Source organism: Pseudorca crassidens, chromosome 13 (assembly GCF_039906515.1).
Source record: "Pseudorca crassidens isolate mPseCra1 chromosome 13, mPseCra1.hap1, whole genome shotgun sequence".
NCBI classification, from domain to species: Eukaryota; Metazoa; Chordata; class Mammalia; order Artiodactyla; family Delphinidae; genus Pseudorca; species Pseudorca crassidens.
The window spans coordinates 8,657,454-8,670,062 of NC_090308.1; the positions used below are offsets into that span (position 1 = coordinate 8,657,454).

The following is a 12,609-nucleotide window of genomic DNA, read 5'->3' on the forward strand; positions in this document are numbered from 1 at the left end:
CCGGGGAAGCCCTCCAGTAGCTTTTAGCAAGAGTTTCTAAACTATACTGCTCCTCTGTCGCCTCTGTTAATTACAGGGGTAATCAGGAGCTAGGAAACAAGACCCTGTGTCATCCGTGTCCCGGACTCGTGTGGTCACAAATCATGAAGCTCTTGGATGCTGTGATTTTGTTCTTGTTTTTAAGAAGGCTTTCCAGGGCTTCCCTGGCCCATGAGCCGTGGCCGCTGAGCCTGCGCGTCCGGAGCCTGTGCCCCGCAGCAGGAGAGGCCACAGCAGTGAGAGGCCCGCGTACGGCAAAAAAAAAAAAAAAAAAAGCGGCTTTCCAGTAGCGGTTTTGTAAGACAGCCCGAAGTCTGAGGCAGCTTTCATTGTGCCAGACGCCTTTCTAAGTCCTTGTGAACATTTTCTGAGCTAATCCTCACAAGACAGTTAATTGTAGCTGAAGATGCTGAGGCTCAGAGTGGCGGAGTGACTCGCCCAGTATCACGGGGTCAGACGCGACAGTGCCGCGGGAACTGTCAGTCACCGGCAGAGAGTTGTTCCCTGGGCACATTGGTCTGGTCCTGGGAACGCAGAGATGAATGAACGTGGCCCAGCTCTCCAGGGAGCTGACCATCTGTTGGGGGAGAGAGAGCGGAACAAGCCAGCGGGGCAAGGCACCAGCAACGCCACAGCTGACCTCTCCATCAGGTGCGGGGGGCACAGAAGTGACAGCCGTGGAGGAGGAGAGATCTCGTGGAAGTGCCGTGGCCTCGGGTGTGTGGGATTGGACATGACATGCCAAGTAGGAGGGACTGTGTGCGGATGTGCTCACGGTGTGAAAGAGTGCAGTTTAGGTGAACAAGGGGTGGGTCAGGGCCGGAAGGCCTTCACGTGCGCCAGCCCAGGGCGTTTGCACCTGGTCCTGGAGCTGACGGGCTGGCATCAAAGTTCCGCCGGTGACCCTAGCGGTGCGCTGGTAGCAGCATGGGAGGCGAAAGGCTGAGACGGAGGAGACGGAAGCTCAGTGAAGTAGGAGAGGCTGTGCTGTGCGGGCAGGAACCGGGGACAGACAGGGCTGTGGGGCTGGAGAGGCCAGACGAGGATGTTAGCCTGAAGGCCGGGGGGGCTGGGTCCAGAGCAGCTTTGTGGTCCAGCCGTGAGGTTCAGCACGCACACCCCCTTTGCTTGTCCTGCAGAGCGTGCGCCCCGCGGCACCAGGAACATCTGTCTGTCATTCGGGGTCAGTGGCTTTACCTTGAACCCCCTTTCTGGCCCGTACTCTCTGCTACGTTTGTCCTTTTCGAAGAGGTATCCAGAAGTGGGTGAAGTCGGGTTTGGAACAAGAAAGCCAAAGGAAGGCGTTCCCCTTGTCGCAGTCTGCCCTGTTCTCTTCTGCAGGACTTCGTGTTCTATGCCCCCCGCCTGCGAATTAACAAGCGGATCCTGCAGCTGTGCATGGGGAACCACGAGCTGTACATGCGCCGCAGGAAGCCCGACACCATTGAGGTGCAGCAGATGAAGGCCCAGGCCCGGGAGGAGAAGCAGCAGAAGCAGCTGGAGCGGTGAGCAGGGGCGGGCGGTGGCAGGAGGGCCGGTCGGGGCGTGTTCTCCCGGGCACGGGGACGGGCAGCCGTGTTTGCGCTGCTCCCCGCAGAAGGGCCGGCGGATCACAGTCTGCAGGGCCGCGGCTCAGCCCTCGGAGCTGTCTCGCTGTGGGCAGAGCCCGAGCCCGAGGTGGAGAGCAGTCAGGGCACCTGGGGTCAGTGCTGTCACCAGTGTCCTCTGCTGGACGGACGGGCCCGGGGCCTGGACTGGACGCTGGGGACGGCTGGTAACCAAGACGCAGCTGCCCCTCATGTGCCTGGGCTGGGATGACCAGGCCGCTGTGCGGAGTCTGAGCCCCGTGCCACCACCGATTCCCCTCCCGGAAACAGGCAGCAGTTGGAATCCGAGAAGAAAAGGAGAGAAATCGTGGAGAGAGAGAAAGAGCAGATGATGCGTGAGAAGGAAGAGCTGATGCTCAGGCTCCAGGACTACGCGGAGAAGACCAGGAAGGCGGAGAAAGGTGGGCGGGGCCTCTGCCCCGGGGGGCTGGGACGGCAGGGCCGACGGTCGGCACAGGCCAACCAGGAGGGAACCCCGTCCCAAGGACACACATCCCAGTTAAGCACACACCCGAAGTAGAGACTTGCAGAAGAGACGTAATAAAACGGTTGTAGAAAATAATTCTGTATTTTATTAACACCTGTGTGGGTTCTGTGCCGAATGCTTTATGCACAGTAATCCTTTGAATTGCCCCCAGGCCTGTGAGGGCAAGGCTGAATTATCCCCCGTTTCTGATGAGGATGTTAAGGTTCCGTGAGATAGAATGCTTGGCCTGCGGTCTCCGGAGCTGCGCTGCATCTCCCCCGCTATAAGCTGAAACCCAGGCGAGCGGTGCAGATGCTGAGTTTCTGGGGAGAGCAGCGCAACGAGGGTGCGGCCAGGGCCTGGCCGGGGGAGGGCAGTTTCACCACCGTGAGCGTTCCCTTCAGTGTCCCGGGGAGAAGAGGTCCCGGCACCGTGGAACTCGGCCCACCGCTTTGCGGCGTTGGTGTGTTCACGCTCGTGTCCCATCCGGTCCCCTCTGGGTGGGAATTCGGGGCAAGACTGCAGGGTCCCTGGCAGGAGCCTTGAGCAGCTCTGGTTCTGCGCTGTGTCTAGAGCTCTCGGACCAGATCCAGCGAGCCCTGAAGCTGGAGGAGGAGAGGAAGCGGGCGCAGGAGGAGGCCGAGCGCCTGGAGGCCGAGCGCCTGGCCGCGCTGCACGCCAAGGACGAGCTGGAGAGGCAGGCGGCGGATCAGATCAAGAGCCAGGAGCAGCTGGTAGGGGGCGCGGCCACACGGTGCTCAGTTACAGAGAGGCCGCCTCTGGGGATTGAAAAAGTGACACCCGCCTTATAATAATTGGTATTGGGGCTGTAAGGTGACCTGCCTGAGGGTGTAGGGTGGCCCGTGGGGAGGGGGCCCTGCGGTGGTTGGCCCTCGGGCGGCGGGTGGAAACCGCTGGACGGGGACGCGGCCATGTACCAGAACACGTGGCCCTCCGTTCGCGAGTGGCACCTGCCGAGCGCGTCCCGGAAATCACCTTGGCTCCGGCCCCTTTCCCAGGCCACGGAACTCGCCGAGCACACCGCCAAGATCGCCCTCCTGGAGGAGGCGCGGCGGCGCAAGGAGGACGAGGTGGAGGAGTGGCAGCTCCGGGTGAGTGCTGGCGAGGACGCGGGGGGGGGGGGGTGGGCAGCAGGGGAACGAGAGCCACTTGCTCACCGTGCTCTGGCTGCCCCCATCAGGAACTAGCTTTGTGTGGGATTACGCGGGTGTCCCCAGCCGCGGCCGTGGTCCCTGCGCGGAGCCCTCCTGCCGCTCCCAGCGCCGGTCCACACGTGGGAAGACCTGGATCCTGGGGGTCTCCAGGCTCTGCCGGGCCGGCGGCCTCGCCTCTGAGGCTCGGTTTCCTTGCAGGTCGGGACGAGCAATACCCGACTCGTAAGGACCCCCAGGGGTTTAGTCAGTTTTCGCTGTCATAGTGAGAACCGCGTTGGTTCTGGCGTCAGGGGCGCCTGTCTCCATCTGGGAGCCCCCTTGCATACCGGGACCGTGCTGTGGGTCGGGTTCAGAGTGTAGACCATGGCCAGGCCGTGGGGCTCCTCTCCCCTCCCCCAGCTCTTTCCAACGCTTCCCCCTCCGCGGTGGTCCCTTCTGGGGATGGCCGGCACCTCCCCCTCATGGGTCTTCCCCCCTGACCCCCCATCCCCCTACTCTAGCTGTGTGCAGAACACTTCAGTCCTTAGGTTTTCGGAGAAAGTGCTCCTTATAAAGTATTAAATGAGGAACTGGTTACAGAACGGGTACAAGCTAAGCGCGTCTCGGGGTCAGGATGGTGACGAGGTGGGCGGGGTTGAGTGTGCGGACCCCCAGGAGTTCCTGGAAGGACTACTGGGTGGCAGGTAAGAAGGGCTTGAGCTGGGGGCTGGCAGGCCGGGAGGGGCTTGATAGCAGCGCCGCGCAGGGGAAGAACAAACCAAACACCAGCATGCTGGAGTGCTCCTCAGTGGTTGGAGGGTTTGCTTCTTTGACAGTTTTTTCAAAAGCAGTGAACATATACAAGGACTACAGACATAAAGAAGTTACAGTACTTAGAAAAATGTCAAGACCTGGTGTGACAGTTTCTCTTGGTGCCGTGGGCACAGTTGATACCTGCTCAGGGGATCCGGGTCCGCAGACCTGGAAGAGGCTGCACAGACCACGGCCACCTGCTCAGCCACATTCCTGGCGCCTCGGCTCTGTGCTGCTTCAGGCCAGGCGCATCTCCAGCCCCCAGGAGAAGGGAGTGGGGGGAGGGAGCGGAATCCTTCTTCTCTTAGCACGGACGGTGGCCTTCTTGTAGAGCAAAGGCGGCTCTTAAGAAAATGGTCCAAACACGAGGTTCCCCGTGAAAGGTTCTCAGCTGTCCATTAATCTGCTTTCAAAGGCCAAAGAAGCCCAGGATGACCTGGTAAAGACCAAGGAGGAGCTGCACCTGGTGATGACCGCGCCCCCGCCGCCTCCGCCCCCAGTGTACGAGCCCGTTAACTACCATGTCCAGGAGAACCCGCAGGAGGAGGGCACAGAGTACACAGGCTACAGCGCCGAGCTGTCCAGTGAGGGCATCCTGGACGACCGCAACGAGGAGAAGCGCATTACCGAGGCCGAGAAGAACGAGCGCGTGCAGCGGCAGCTGAGGGTGAGCGGGATGCGGGCCGGGCCCGCTTTCCCCGCGGGGCGGGGGGGGGGGGGCGCTCTGTGTGGGGCCGCGAGCTGACCGAGGCTGCTTCGCGTTGCAGACTCTGACCAGCGAGCTGTCCCAGGCCAGAGACGAGAACAAGCGGACCCACAATGACATCATCCACAACGAGAACATGAGGCAAGGCCGGGACAAGTACAAGACGCTGCGTCAGATCCGCCAGGGCAACACCAAGCAGCGCATCGACGAGTTCGAGGCCATGTGAAGGGCGCTGCCGCCCGGGCTCGGCGGAGTGAGAGGGCCGCTGGCCGACTCCTAACGTGTACTTGTATTGATCGTTCTCGAGACCTACGGCCCTCGTCGTCCTCCAGGCCCTTTAAAAAGAGAGTAGTTATTTCAGTGGGAATGTTCTAGGGCTGGGAGTTTATTTTTCCCAACTGTATCATAGTGCCAAACAGGCCTGATTTTTATTTTTATTATCATTGAATCACTTCCTGTTTTATGCTTGGAGCAGGGCTGAATCAGTTAAGATGCCTGTACTGTCTGAATAACTAACTCCGTGCTGGCATGTGTGATAAAAGCCACATCGTGGCTTATTCTGTGCCATACTTTTTTCTATTTGAAATTAGCTGAAATTGATTTCTTGTTGATTTCTATGACGGATGCATCTTTGTATATTTGGTTTTTGAAGGATGAAATTTTTGAAAAGTCTGAAGTACTCTCTCACCCACACTTGCACACACGATTTCCTTCCTCCAGGCCTTCAGTTCAGTTGATGAAATCCTGTGATCATTCGATCACTCAGGATAATTTTTTTTCTTTCTTTATGCTTAACAGCTAGAGGGCTACATTGTTGGACTTATACACCTAAATAATCAGCTGTAGAGTACAGTATTTATATGTAAGTGATGAGATGGGTTTGTAACATTAGTTTAAAAAAGGGAAAGTTTCATTCTGTATATTTTGTTACCTTTTACAGAATAATAAAAATTACATATTAAAAACCACGTAACCATAGCACTTAATCTGATGTGACCTGAGGGCAGCAGTGAAGCTGATTAACTGTTGTAATCTCATCTGGGGAAAATGGCTTTTTACTTCTAAGCGTTCCTTGTGCATGTAATCGACTAAACGCAATTTGAATTTTCTATCAGAGCTGCTTGTTTGGAAAATGACTCGCAGGCTGTTCTGATAATTCAGACTCCAGCCCTGAGGGCCCTTCTGACCCGGTCAGCATCTCGGTCCCTCCACAAGCACAACCTGTTCCGACCTCCTTCCCTTCTCGACCACGTCCTTGAAAAGGCCGCAGGTGTCCGTCGGTGCCACTTCTGCTCACTCGCGTCCTGCCTTTCCACGCTCTGCTCGGTCCTTTTCCTTTCAGGTGTCCTGTGAGGATGAACCCAAAGGCCTGCGGGATGCGGCGGCAGGTGTCTCTGGGCAGGTGCTGCTGGAGCAGCCCTTCTCGGACTCAGCGCCCGCGCAGCCTGGCAGCCGCGCTGTGTGGGGCTGGGCAGCCCTCGGGTGACCTTAGCACTGACCCACCGGAAACGGGCATCCCTCAGCACCCCGTGGGGACGGCTGACCTCCTCCAGAAACGGTTTTCCACGGCAGAATGGTAGGAATTGACTACCCACCACGTCCTTCTTTTCCCTTTGAAACGCACATAACAAGGTCATAATTTTTGCTATTTGATAAGCACAGGGAGACCAGGGTAACTGTTGAACATTTATTGAAATCGGGTCATTTTCCACATCTCTCAAAGCACAGGTAACCAACCTGAGACCTAACTAATGTAGCATCGATGATGGTGCCGACTAGATACACACGGGAATGTGGAAGAACGTCTCAGCGGCAGGACGGCTGTAGACGGGGAGAGCTCACACTCCCCAGGGCCCTTCGCCACCCTCCACCCCCGTACCCGCACGCCCAGCCCCGCAGCCGACCATCAGGCCCCGGCACCTGAAACCCCGCTGCGCCCGGAGCCTCCGGTCAGTGCAGGGTGAGGGTCATGTCTGTCCACAGGTTGGGGCTGGAGAGCACTTTCTGCCACTGGAGCTTTGATTGTGAGCACGAGTCTGTACCGCCCGCTGGCTCTTCCCCTGTGTGTGAGCGAAGGGACAGATTAGTGATGGCGGCCAGGGGACACTCGCCGTCCTTCCGCAGTTTTAAAAAGGACCAGCAGCAAAGTATACAGTAACTTTTCACCAGAACTTAAGACCATATTAAAATGTGCCCCGCCACAGTAAGGAGAGGAGTTCCTTAGAGGAAAGGGTGTTCTTTGGACAGTCTTCCTTTTTAAACAAATTGTAATTTAACAGCGAGTCTCGTTTCTCTTCAGTGGTCTCGGAGGCTCTGGGAATGTGTGCGGGTGTTTTGGTTGTGACAGTGTTTGGGGGGCCCTGCTGCCCCCCCACCCCCACAAAAAGCCAGCAGCACTTCTGCTGAGCGACACTGAAAAGTGTCACCCTCTAGTCCCTCTATTAATGAAATACTTTCTGAATTGCCAGTTGTTTGGGTTAAGAAGATATTCTAAGAAAATAATCCTTTTATGATGGACGGCCAAAAACAAAAGCAAATACTGTACCCAGCCCATTTTGAGACCTTGAATTTTTGTTTCTTTAGCAGAGCTAAATCTCATTTAAATCGTTGAAATGCTTTGCTGTATTACCGCTCAGTTGTAAAGTAAAAGCTAGAACTAAGTAATTTCCATTTATGATGGGTCAGGCAGTTTCACAGCCAGTCAAGTCACCTGCCATCATGGGAACACTTTTTCTTTTCATGGTAGCCATGGAGGTAGGACAGTGACTAAGGATCACCGATGCAGCTTGGGCCTTAGAAATATCTCAGACTCACTGGAACCAAGCCTGGCGCCTCCCAGCAAGCGGTCGCTCACACCGAAGGTGGCCTGGTCCCAGACGGTTAATTCCAGGGTGGACTGCCTCAGCTGAGAAGGGGTGACCCCTTTGAAAACGAAGGCGTACTTCCACTGGGGACAGGCTTGCTTCTTCAGGACGGGGGACTTCAGTCTCAACCTCTGCTGGTCTGGCAGAGTGAGACAGCTGCACGAGGAAATAGATTCAAACCCTGTAAGCTCCGCCCACCACACGGCCCCCTCTCTCTGTTGGCACCTGCTCATCAGTGAGCCTAAGTGCTCAGAGAAGCGCTAAACCCACTGCAGAACAAAAATTGTGAGCAAGGAACAAGAAGGAAATTTGAGATTGGCTACGTGACCTCTCACACTAGGATGTTCCAAATTCCCCTTAGAGCTGAATTCTGTCCCGAGTACTCTGTTAAGGGGACTTCGGGCTTCGAGGCCACGTGGCCCTTGCCTTAATCCGCCTCCTTGGTGTGACGACCACCAGGCCACAGCGAGGCTCGTCAGACCTGCTACCCAGGGACCAGGACTCTGCACACACGTTATCTCCTTTAACCCTGCTCTCAGGAAAATAAATGCAGAAGGGCTAAGTCACTTGCTCAAGGCCGTACAGATAAGTGGAAGGAAGGCTTAGGAGATGCACTCAGTTCTGTGTGGATGAGGTAAGCCACCATCTTTCCATTATGTCACCGCCTGGGGATTTAGCAATTCTATATACTTATTAATGCCGTTTGCTTTACTTTTGGAGACACCATTACACCCGAAGTGAGTAAGAATGAAGCGCGCAGTCATCCGTCTTACTGTTGATCCAAGAGGAGATGTTAAGCTAAAGAAATACTTAGCGACCACACTGCTTTCCGCTTGCTCCCCACTCAGTCCCTAGGGCTGAGTTACTGATGTCACAAGGACTGACAAGATTTGGGTTTAGTTTACAATGTGGTATTCCAAAGCCAGCCTCAGCACTCCCAAGTCCCATGAATTCTTGGAAACGCGTCTTTAACACGCATTATGTCAGATTTTCACAGGCAAGCTAAAGTAAGTTTAAAACGGCTGATACGTTTTGGTGTTCCCTTACAGAGACTATGCCATATGTGTGATACATCATCAATAAATCATATTTGATTAAATGTAATACTTACCCCTTAACAAATGAGTTTAAGGTACCATCTGAGCGCACAGGTAGATTCTGGGCTCGCAGCACTACCAAACAGAGCTGACCGTTACGTGATGGCTCGTCTCCCGTCCCTGGAAGGAAAGCTGGCTTTCACCGTCAGCGCTACTTCTGCGGCCTGCAGTGGCACCAACCCAGACTGGCAGCTTAACCAGAGGGTGGGCTGCAGCCCTCAGATCCCGAGAGCTCGCGGGCAGAGGAGCACATGCACCACTGCACGGGCAGCATGGCGGCAAGCAGGGAAGGACTTAAAATCCAGGGAACCAGAAGCTGCCGAGAGTAACGAGGGGCCAAGGAGAGGCGGCAGCAGGGGTGCGAGCCAGCTGTGGCCAGCAGGTTGGGGAAGAGACCTCTGCTGATGGGGGCTCCCGTGGACCACGGCGGGGTGTGCTGCTGGCCTGCTGGGGCCCTGTGAGCCCGGCAGCAGAACCCCCTCTTTGTGCAGACAGGAAGTCACGAGTCACTTCGTAGAACTGCCCCCCTCCCGTCTTCACTCTCCACCCTCGTCTTTTCCACGTGCCCCACGTTATGAGTCGGTGACGTCTCCTGAAGCTCCTTGAGGACCCTGATCCTGCCATGCAGCCGCTGCTCACGTGGCCCAGGAGCAGGGAGCCGGTCACTCAGAGCCTTGCAGGCGCCTGAACCTGGAGTTGGGGACCAACTCCCGGCCGTCACGCAGGTGGTCAGTCTGCGAGGGGGGCCCCAGCGGGACTGTTGGCCCAGGCAGGCCAGGCAAGCCGGCCCCCTGGGAGGAAAGCCTCAGGGCAGGTGTCCTAGGAGCCCGTAAAGCAGGCACCACGGCCTGGCTTTGGTCGTTCCTTTCCCTTCCGAGCCGAGGCTTCCAGAGAACCCGCCTCCCGGGCTGGGCTTCGCGGGTTGGGTGGGAGTTATTGGAGCTCGTGGGTTCGGGGGCGATGGGAGGAAACGCTGGGAAACTGCCCAGGCTCTGAGGACAGTGACAGACAAACGTTTGTGGGGCTGGAGGCCACCCACCTTCTTGAGCCTCCTGGAGCTTTCCGGGCCCTGCAGGGAAGACCAGTTTGGCCCGGACCACAAGTTCTCCGTTATTCTTGGGGACGCTGTCTTCATCTTTCTCTGCCTGTGGGAAGAGAGGATTCCCCAGAGCCAGAATCTCCTGGGCTTCTCTCACTGCCTCAGCTCTGTCCATGAGCATCCCCTTCCAACCTCCCCCTGCCAAGCCTCTGGGAGCCCCGGTGGTGTGGGCACACCTGTGGCAGGGCTGGGCTTCCTTCCGTTTGGGGACGTTTCACTCCTACCCTCACCAGCCCCAGCTCTGCCACCCCGGCAGACGCAGCCCACCAGAGGCAGATGAGCCGAGGAAGCAGAGGGGCCCCGAGGCCCTGGCACGTCCCCATGGGCCTTAAGGCCACTTAAGGAAGCCTGGGCACAACCCGGAGCTGAACAAGTAAAACAAGCCCACATCGATTCCACCCAGGTTAGTAAAGGTTCGAGCTACCCGTCCGTGCCAGGGACTGCGGCAGGCACGGGAAACCGCGGGGTCCGGGGCTCGGTGCCCCTGGCGAGGGGCTCCCCCGGCTGCTGAGTCGGCCCCGCCCACCCCAGAACCCACACTGAGGACCCAGGTGGCTTCTCCGGTCGCGAGGGATTTCTGCCAGAAAGTGAGCAAAGGAAGGGCTTGGAGAGGGTGACCATGACCCCATCAACATTTCACCCAGTGGGGTGACGCTGGGACATGTCTAGATTTGTCCGGTCCCACCGGCAGGGAGGAGCAGGCTTCCCCCTCAGCATCCCCATGGTTCCCTCCTGTCAGGACCGAAGGGGCAGGCCCGTGAGTGGGCCCTCCGCCCCGATCCAGCGTGGGCTGTCACTCCCTATTAGCTGGGATTAGGAGGGACACCTTTCAGTCTGGTGATTTCTGTTCCTCGCCTGCTTATCCAAAGGTGACCAGCCTTGGTGGCAGCCTGCCTCGACCCGAGTAAGGGGTCCTGTGGGGAGAAGGTGGGAAGGGCCCCTCGGATGCAGGGGAGACCACATCTGGCAGGGAAAATCAGGAAAGCCTTCATGGAGGAGGTGGGATTTAAGGACCGTCTTGGGCAGAACTTAGACTGCAGAAAGAATATCCAAGTGGATGTTCCCAAGTGGAGTTCTGAAGACGGGCTCGGGTTCTGAGAAGAGGAAGCGCAGGGCACCGGAGGGTGTGTGCGTGGAGGGTGTGTGTGCGGGCTCACAGACCCCACCAAGAAAAGAGACAGGAGGCCCCGGGCTTAACCCTGTAGAAACCGGAGACGCTTCTCAGGAGGGGCATTGTGAATCAGAGCCTGCCTGGCTTGGGAGAGGAAAACAGAGGTAAGATGGTACGGGGGACCCTCGTAAAGACTCAGCCTCGCTGCCAGGCTTTCGCTGGTGGGACTGCACACCCTGCTGCCATTTCTTAGGAGGTGGCAGAGCCCACATCTTCTCCCCCTTCACAATCTCACATCTTGGACCTTGGCACAGAAATGCACAAAGCAGCCGCCCCAAGAAGCGCTACCCTTTCCCCCCTGCCTCTCCCTCTCACCTGCGTGGCCACCAGCCAGCTCTGCTCTCCCAGCCTATCCGACACGGAACCCCTGGCCCTGCCTTCCTGAGGTCACTGGGTCCAGTCATTCTCACCCGTTACTGTTTGGGGAACGCTGCTTGGTTGGGAGTGAAGATACAACACACGAGAGCGCGCAGTCTGAGGCGGGTCCCACCAGCAGGGCAGCCTGCCGGCCCCAGGTGTAGACTTTGGCCCAAGAAGGTCAAGGCCTCCCCCGCTGGCAGTAAGTGACCCTGAATGCTGGGAAGCGCGTGGACCCACCAGGCCGGGTCCCTGCTTATGTCGGGGCCACACTGGGGGTGGGACTATTTGGGACCTTGAACAAACCTGAGCAGGTAAGAGTCCCTCAGCCCAACCCCCCCCAGCCCCGCCCCCCCGGGGCCCGGCCGTGAGCCTCTGCTCCCCGGAAGCTCCTACTGCAGAGTCACAGGCTGGCAGGTGTGCACTGGGTCCTGGGTCCCAGGCTCCCCAGATGGGTTTTCTCTCCTTGGATCCCCTTTGAAAAGTGGGTTTGGTTCTCGTGGTGGGATGGGGGTAGGGGCTGCCCAGACATCACCCAAAGCAGACATCACCTTGGCCTGGAGTGGATACCAGCAGGCAGACTGGGTCGTGCGGTCCTCAAAGTCCCACGTGGCCAGAGGGATGATCACTTCTCCAAGAAACACCCTCCGGGTGAGCGTGCCCAGGTGCCACACAGACACCTGCAGCTGCCGGGTCGCCAGCTGGGTAGGCTCCACCTGGTACTGCGGAGGGGGAACAGAGACGGTCAACCTGGGCACCTGAGCCACAGCTCCCAGGCCCACAGCTCCCAGGCCCACAGCTCTCAGACGATTTTTAGTCTCTTCTCCTCAATTGCATGCCCATTTCCAACTCTGCCCCTTGTTCCATACTCTATCTTTAAACTCTAAATTAATCTAGTTATTTCCTTCATGGCTACACGCCCCATTAGTCAAGTCCAGGCCGACAGTGCACCGTGCTGTGTCTGCTCCCTCTCAGAACGAGCTACTTTGCGGAGGAAAGTTGACCGTCCTTGGGGCAGCTGCATGGTCTCTGCACGCTGGGCAGCCCTCCTCAACTCCCTTGGAAACACAGGCCTACTTCTCTTTGGGTCCTGACTACTTCCTTTGGTTGACTGAATCTGCGTTTTAAAATTAGACCTAGAGGCTTCCCTGGTGGTGCAGTGGTTAAGAACCCTCCTGCCAATGCAGGCGACATGGGTTTGAGCCCTGGGCCAGGAAGATCCCACATGCCGCGGCG

At 57.5% G+C, this 12,609-nt stretch overlaps 2 protein-coding genes across 10 annotated transcripts in view; one reads left to right on the forward strand and one right to left on the reverse strand.

Annotated features, from left to right (window-relative positions):
• The window catches only part of EZR (ezrin), a 49,213-nt gene extending 43,460 nt beyond the window's left edge, over nt 1-5,753 (forward strand). The window contains 6 exon segments of the mRNA XM_067701634.1: nt 1,381-1,544; nt 1,917-2,047; nt 2,686-2,846; nt 3,132-3,224; nt 4,495-4,746; nt 4,847-5,753. Coding sequence (XP_067557735.1) covers nt 1,381-1,544; nt 1,917-2,047; nt 2,686-2,846; nt 3,132-3,224; nt 4,495-4,746; nt 4,847-5,011 — 966 coding nt within the window. The 3' untranslated portion in view covers nt 5,012-5,753.
• Nucleotides 5,754-6,458: 705 nt separating this feature from the next.
• The window catches only part of SYTL3 (synaptotagmin like 3), an 84,050-nt gene continuing 77,899 nt past the window's right edge, over nt 6,459-12,609 (reverse strand). For 4 of the 9 annotated variants that reach the window (XM_067701638.1, XM_067701643.1, XM_067701637.1 and 1 more), the window contains 5 exons: nt 11,925-12,095; nt 9,786-9,891; nt 8,761-8,878; nt 7,600-7,805; nt 6,459-6,845 (listed from right to left, as the gene is read on the reverse strand). In XM_067701638.1, coding sequence (XP_067557739.1) covers nt 6,736-6,845; nt 7,600-7,805; nt 8,761-8,878; nt 9,786-9,891; nt 11,925-12,095 — 711 coding nt within the window. In that variant the 3' untranslated portion in view covers nt 6,459-6,735. The other 5 variants (XM_067701640.1, XM_067701639.1, XM_067701641.1 and 2 more) reach the window with 4 other exon arrangements.